At 38.6% G+C, this 8,206-nt stretch overlaps 1 protein-coding gene across 1 annotated transcript; it reads left to right on the forward strand.

Moving 5' to 3' along the window:
- Nucleotides 1–1,433: 1,433 nt before the first annotated feature.
- On the forward strand, nucleotides 1,434–7,885 carry STMN4 (stathmin 4). The gene is made up of 6 exons (XM_040427120.1): nucleotides 1,434–1,533; nucleotides 4,472–4,539; nucleotides 4,656–4,751; nucleotides 5,120–5,328; nucleotides 6,318–6,509; nucleotides 7,460–7,885. Exons 2-6 carry the CDS (start codon nucleotides 4,527–4,529, stop codon nucleotides 7,517–7,519), a joined length of 570 nt encoding a protein of 189 aa, XP_040283054.1. The 5' UTR covers nucleotides 1,434–1,533; nucleotides 4,472–4,526; the 3' UTR covers nucleotides 7,520–7,885.
- The last annotated feature ends 321 nt before the right edge of the window (nucleotides 7,886–8,206 follow it).

Genomic DNA, 8,206 nt, shown 5'->3' on the forward strand with positions numbered 1-8,206 from the left:
TGGAGCATGCTGGTATAACCTGGGCATCTCCTGTATATAATTATATATGTACAGCTGGTATAAGTTATACATCTTCTTGTATATAGTGATATGGACCATGCTGGTATAACCTGGGTATCTCCTGTATATAATTATATATGTACAGCTGGTATAAGTTATACATCTTCTTGTATATAGTGATATGGACCATGCTGGTATAACCCGGGCATCTCCTGTATATAATTATATATGTACAGCGGGTATAAGTTATACATCTTCTTGTATATAGTGATATGGAGCAGGCTGGTATAACCTGGGTATCTCCTGTATATAATTATATATGTACAGCTGGTATATGTTATACATCTTTTGTATATAGTGATATGGAGCATGCTGGTATAACCTGGGCATCTCCTGTATATAATTATATATGTACAGCTGGTATAAGTTATACATCCTCATGTATATAGTGATATGGACTATGCTGGTATAACCTGGATATCTCCTGTATAGAATTATATATGTACAGCTGGTATAAGTTATACATCTTCTTGTATATAGTGATATGAAGCATGCTGGTATAACCCGGGTATCTCCTGTATATAATTATATATGTACAGCTAGTATAAGTTATACATCTTTTGTATATAGTGATATGGAGCATGCTGGTATAACCTGGGCATCTCCTGTATATAATTATATATGTACAGCTGGTATAAGTTATACATCTTCTTGTATATAGTGATATGGACCATGCTGGTATAACCCGGGCATCTCCTGTATAGAATTATATATGTACAGCTGGTATAAGTTATACATCTTCTTGTATATAGTGATATGGAGCAGGCTGGTATAACCTGGGTATCTCCTGTATATAATTATATATGTACAGCTGGTATATGTTATACATCTTTTGTATATAGTGATATGGAGCATGCTGGTATAACCTGGGCATCTCCTGTATATAATTATATATGTACAGCTGGTATAAGTTATACATCCTCATGTATATGGTGACGTCGTTATATTAGATGTATTAGCAGCTATGGCTCTGAGCTGCTTTTTGTGTCTGGACTGATATTGGCTGTGGTGATTTTCTATGGTTTATTGTTTCATTTATTACTTAAAAATCTAATGAGACAAACCCTAATTATACTACATTTTCCCCTATGATATAGTAATGAACAGATATATGGGAAGGAATTTATGATGTAATATAATCCGATAATTGATAGGATTTTCTCGCCTTGTGCAGTTTCCAGCACAGACAATATCTCATCGCTGAAGCTTTTTTATTTTTTTAGATGTGATGGAGGAAAAGGGTTTCTATGTGACATCATCCTTTTCCTACAGTATAAGCAGTGTGTTGGGCAGACTGAGCATCCCCAGGATGACTCTGCCCAATCCGAGGGCTGGACAGCTCAGCCAATCAGAGAGCTCAGAGGTGATGTCATGGGGAGAGCCGAGCGCTGGTACTGATGCTGCCTCCATCTCTACAAGGGATTTAATTCAGGGAGTCGAGCTGACCGGAGAGCAGTATTCCACCAGACAAAGGTGAGTGACGCCGAGGCTTTACCTTACTGATTGAAATGTAGGAAACAAAAATTCTGGAATTTTCAAAGAATTTTTATTTTTTTATTTTCCTTCTTTAGTAAATATTTAAAACATTTGCAATAAAAAGAGAAATCGACCATATGGTAATAAAAAATAATAATAATTGGATTTTGTAATTATGTCTAAACATTTGTATTATATTATTGGATATGTAATATAATACAAAGATTCCAAAAAACTATTACTGAAGACTACATATATAATGTTTTATTTGTTTATATATATAGATTATTTATTTATTTATTTATATTTTATTTTATTTATTTATATCTATAGAGATATTAATTGGCTCTTTGCTTTCATTGAAATCTTTTTGGTGTGTTTTGTGCTTTTTCTGTATTTTACATATTCTATTCTGGAGGCTTCTCTCCCCCTGTATTGGGCATTGATCACCTGTATGAATTATGGGGCGGGGGGGGGGGGGGAAATCAAGGGGTTAAATTAGGGCACACCGCTGGGTGTTGCCTTGCCAGGGGATCAGAAAGAAGCCACATGCCTGGTGTCATCGGCTGGGTTCACACTGAGATGTCTGGGAGGCGAGATAGACATTACCTCATTGTCTAAAAGGGTTAAACTGGCTAGTTAACCGCTTCAGTGCTGGAGGGGGCGGAGCGATCCATTTTTGAAGTCAATCAGGCTACATTAGCTTATTTGTCATTTAATGAGGCACATTGTGCCTCATGCCTCAGTTTTGAGGTGTCTGATTTTTCCTCTTTTTTTTTTTTTTTTAATGTTTATGCATATGCATGACGTAATGGTCGGAGGAAGCAAAAAGATCAATCCCCCCCACCACCACAGATGTGTGACACCTGCAGGGTCTGAGCGCAGTGCAGGCATTGCCTGTATGGACCCATATGTATCCTACATATCAATTATGATGATCTTGGTCTGCCCTGTCTAAACCCTACGCCATCACTAGATAGTAGTGATTTAACTGAGGCTTGAGGCACAGTGCGCCTCATAACCCGATATCGCCTGCACTAGCGATACGGTTTGTCTTAGAATTACTGCAAAACATTGTCGATTCCTGTAGGAACAAGCGAATTTGTTGATTACGTGAACATGGATGCAGTTATACCCCATCACTAGAAGCTAGTGCCTCATTGAGGCGTGAGGCACAGTGTTCAAATATTGATTCATTGACCTCTAGTGATGCCACATTGGAGGGTAACCCATCACAGAAGTAGCTCCTACCTGATGTCACTGAAGTCCTTACAGCCACAAAAAGCCTCCTAAGAAAACATCCGGATTTCTGGTTCCCTATGAAAATTAACTGAAAAAATGTAAAACAAATACTGAACCGATTCCAATTATTATTATAATAATTTTTTGATGCAAATTTGTAGAATAGATTAAAAAGTACAAAGATATTTGGCGGAAATGTGCCCCGGCCACTCGCGCTCTGTCCGTTCGTTTCAAGCACGTGGCGTATAAGTCACATGACAAGGAGCGATCACGTGACTGCTTATGATGTCACATTCGCCTTGAAAACAGCTTCCGGAGGTTGGCTTACCGGATCAAAAGCATTTTAACCTGGACAAAAGTTACAAAATTCTAAAAAATATGTAATAACAATCATAAAAATAATGACATAAAAAAAGATTAGGAATGAATTTCCAATTAGTTTATTTTTTCTAAAAATGTTGATCTATAAAGTGAAACCTCTCCAAAAAACCACCTCTGTGAGAAGACCACCTCTGTGAGAAGACCACCCCATCTAGACCAGAGTGGGGTCTCATCTCCACAATCTTCTGTATAATTTGACCATCCCCTTTTCAGCACCTACGTGACCTATCAGACCCCTAACTACACCCCTCTATCTATCTATCTATCTATTATCTATCTATCTATCTATTATCTATCTATCTATCTATCTAATCTCATATCTATCTATCTATTATCTATCTATTATCTATCTATCTATCTATCTATCTATCTATCTCATATCTATCTATCTATCTATCTATTATCTATCTATCTATCTATCTATCTCATATCTATCTATCTATCTATCTCATATTATCTATCTATCAATTTATCTACACTATCTATCTATCTATCTATCTATTATCTATCTATCTATTATCTATCTCATATTATCTATCTATCTATCTATCTATCTCATATCTATCTATCTATTATCTATCTATCTCTCTTATCTATCTATCTATTATCTATCTATCTCATATCTATCTATCTATCTATTATCTATCTATTATCTATCTATCAATTTATCTACACTATCTATCTATCTCCTATCTATCTATCTATCTATCTATCTATTATCTATCTATCTATCTATCTATCTATCTATCTATCTATCTATTATCTATCTCATATTATCTATCTATCTATCTATCTATCTACAGTATCTATCTATTATCTATCTATTATCTATCTATCTATCTATCTATCTATCTATTATCTATCTATCTATCTATCTACAGTATCTATCTATATATCTAATATATATCTACAGAATCGATCTATCTATTATCTATCCAAAGGGTTAAGTCCCCTAATTCTTGCAAGTCTTAAATGAAGACAAGGAGAATGTACAATGACTACAGACTGCACCTTGGCTGTGTTTGGTTTTGTCCTGATTAATACCTGTTCAGCGCTTAGCAATGTCTACAGATTATCCGGCACAATATCTTGGGATTTGTAGGAGCCGCTGGAGGTGACATCACAGGGACACCAAGTATTCAGATATTAGAGGAGAGTTTAGCTGAGGACAGCAAAGAACTAAGAAGGAAGTAAAATAGATATTTCTAGAATAAATTCTAGGTCACTGCAGTTAAACTGGGAAATGTCTATCACATGTGTCCAGATTCCTGAATTGTCCCTGAATTTATTGATTTACTTTTTTAATTAATAGGTGATATACCTCAACCAATTAACCTCAGAGAACGCCAATCAAAAACCTCAGCATCATGACTCTTGCTGGTAAGAACCTATCTGTTTTTGTCATGTGGTCAAATGTGGCTCTTGCCATCTTGAGAACTTTCTAGATAGATGGATAGACATGATGATATAATCTAGATTTCATGTGTGTCCTGCAGCCTACAAGGAGAAGATGAAGGAGCTTCCTCTAGTGTCTCTTTTCTGTTCCTGTTTCCTCTCCGATCCCTTAAAGAAGCAAACTTACAAATATGATGGTGAGTAGAAGCTGAGATTGCAGGACTAGACAAAATGAAATAGAAATCCTAGTGGGGCCACTAACCAACAGTTACATGACCAGGAATTCAACATCTCCAAAAGTCAAAGGCCACCCACTAAGATGCTGCCTAGAGAGCAAATTCTACCTTTTGCACATGGGATTTCTTAGTACAACTTGAGCCCCCACCAGAGTAGGACAAGCACCATGGTCTTGTAACTGGGGTCCATGAAGAATGGAGTTGCTGGGGTGATTTTGCTATTTATTGGCCATTTATTCCATAGTTATATGTGGATACTTAGTGTAGGTTACAATTGGTTACTTTTATGCAAACAATTTGAAACAATTTTACTTATTCCCACATTACAGCAGACACTGTGGATCTCACATGGTGCGTTATCTCAGACATGGAAGTCATAGAGTTAAATAAGAGAGCCTCAGGACATGCCTTCGAAGTCATCCTAAAACCACCTTCATTTGAGGGAGTCCCAGAGTTCAATGCTTCTCTACCCCAGCGAAGAGACCCATCCTTAGAAGAGATTCAGAAGAAACTTGAAGCAGCTGAAGAAAGACGCAAGGTAAGTAGATGTTCCCTTGGAATAACTGGGCTACACAATGGATCCAATCAGGTCTTTTGATTTGACAGAATGCATACAATATCCAGTAGGATACAAATTTGGCAGATTAAAGGTGTTGGAAACCCTTAGGGTTGATCTTGGAAGGTACTGGTTCTTCATGAGGTGTAGGGAGTCAAGCAGTGCTGCATGGGAGAAAGCATGCAAATTAGCTGTCCTCCTGAAGGAAGAGACTCTCTAGTGCCACCTATAGGTACCTACCCTCTAAGTCATATTCAATGCCAATTTCAGTGTAGTTCTTGATATTAGAAAACCATGACATGGATTTCAGCAAATGGGCTCATGTGTCCCTCCATATCACCTGGTCCCGGAGGTGGACATCTTGTAGACCAGTGGTGGTGAACCTATGGCATGGGTGCCAGAGGCGGCACTCAGAGCCCTCTCTGTGGGCACCGGCACCCTGGAAAAAGTCTATGGTGTACCAATATGCCTTAGACTTTTCCTGCCATTCATCAGCGCAGGGCGCATTATGAACAGCGCAGGCCGCGCACTGAATGTAGGCAGGTTATTATAGCTAAATGATAAACTACATGGAAGATATACTGGACTGTAGTATTCAGATTAGATTGCTGTGTTGGTATTTTGCGATAAAAAAAAGTGGGTTTTCGGTTGCAATTTGGGCACTCGGTCTCTAAAAGTTTCACCATCACTGCTTTAGACCATAGTCAGATAACAATGACTTGGTGCACTGGTTTAGTTGAGTCCTAATGCTAAAGTCACCAGTGGTGACTCACCACTATAGGGCTATCAATATAGGATAGTCTTGAGTTCTTGTACCCGTTTTTGAAGCCCTAGAAGGTCTACTAATATTTTACATTTCCATCACTACTGACACAGCTCCATTAAATTCTAGCAAAACTTAGTAAAGAACCAAAGTACGGATATATCTTAAACGAGTAAGATTGACATTACTTCACTTTTTCTTTCCACAGTGTCAGGAAGCCGAGCTTCTCAAGCACCTGGCAGAGAAAAGGGAACACGAGCGTGAAGTCATCCAGAAAGCGATAGAAGAAAACAACAACTTCATCAAAATGGCCAAAGAAAAACTAACACAGAGAATGGAAGTCAACAAGGAGAACAGGGAAGCTCACTTAGCCGCCATGCTTGAACGTCTGCAGGAGAAGGTTAGTTAAAGGTTAGTTAAATTAGTCACAATATGTTATTCGCTTCCATTCCAGTCAATGTCTTCTTGTGTCTTTGAATGCCCAAGTTGTATAAAATCTGCAAACCTCTTGTGATTTCTAAGATCTGATGATAATTCAAGATAATTCATTGTCTACCTTCAAGCATTGAACCTTAAACTACTGAATTACCCACGCACTTAGGTCATACATTCCAAATCCAGTTGTTGACGTTCATTTTTGGTGAAGATCACTGGAGATGGTGGTTTGACAACACCTACTTATTTTTCGCAATATTGCAACCATGATGTGCAAAAAGCTCGCTCATGACGTAATCAGTGGAGGTCAGGGCAGGGTTCAGTAATTCGTCCCATTCTTGTGCCTTCGAGAGTCCAAGTTTATGGACTCTGCAGAATATCTGGTGCCTTGTGCTGCTTCCCCTTCTAGTAATTTACTGCTGTACATGACCCACAGAGTTGGTCAACAACTAGATTTTGATGGTATGGCCCACATTTTTGGGTGAAAGTGGGTGAAAGTGAAAGTGGCACCTTGATGTCCATGAGATTTCTCCAATCAGATATAACCATCAGTAGAAATGGTGGTTTGATGATACCTGGTTGGTCTTTAATCCAATTTTTATTGGAAAATTACAGGATTGATGTTCAAACTCCACCAGTGATTGGTCCATTCAAATGGTGGATTTTCTTACTTGAGCTTTGCTTATCATCTCGATTTTCACCCCAGTTCCCATGAAATGGGGCACAATTGCACAAAATGTTATGTTTTTCCTTCAAGAAACTCTATGCCTCAAGTTTTTGGTTTTCTCTCCTGACTAAAAATACCATAAACCCCTCTTTGTTTGGTCTATCTATTGTGTCCTGTGCAGTAGCAAGTCATCAGATGGGTGAAAATGGCAAATCTAACGATCATACACATCTTTGTCTCTTTCCCAGGACAAACATGCAGAGGAAGTAAGGAAAAACAAAGAACTTAAGGAAGAAGCTTCGAGGTAGAAGCTGATGATGAATTTCACAATTTGGACTGAGGAATCCACAAGGTGCCCCGAGCAGCACAGCACAATGTCAAGCGACTGAGACTCTTTTGCTTTGTTTGTTTGTGAATGTCAAGAGATGACCGGCAAAGCCAACCTTTTCTAAGACAGCTTAGGGAGGGCGTTGGGATGATGTAACGGGAAGGGTTGGCCATCTCATCCGCAAGTCCTAAAGAGTTAAACCCATGAACCCTGCCTTCGACATTAACTTCACATCAATGCGTTTATTCAGAATGGATAGGTGATGGGGAAAGCGCCGGTGGTTTTCGGGCTACCGTACCGCAGATGAACCAACCGATCTCCGTGTCTGCTTTAGACAGGGCTGTTTATTGGCACTAATTTTCTATGTCTACCATTATGTCATCAATACATACATTAATATCAGGTTATCCTACTGCCTCTGTGTCATTACTCAACCATCTGCGCCTATAGACCTGAGCCTTGGCCTACAAGGTGGCTACTTGTACCATACAATGGGATCTCTACGTGACCTACAACCTTTAAGGTTCTTCACATTCACATTGCAATCTATGGTATCAAGCCTGAGCTGGCCCATGCATAGTCATAGCTGTTTTTTTGGGTAGGAAAAAGAAGGTTTACCAAAAAGTCTATGGACCAATATAGGCACTGGTCTAAGGGTATGTACATT

Source organism: Bufo bufo, chromosome 4 (genome assembly GCF_905171765.1).
Source record: "Bufo bufo chromosome 4, aBufBuf1.1, whole genome shotgun sequence".
Taxonomy (NCBI): domain Eukaryota; kingdom Metazoa; phylum Chordata; class Amphibia; order Anura; family Bufonidae; genus Bufo; species Bufo bufo.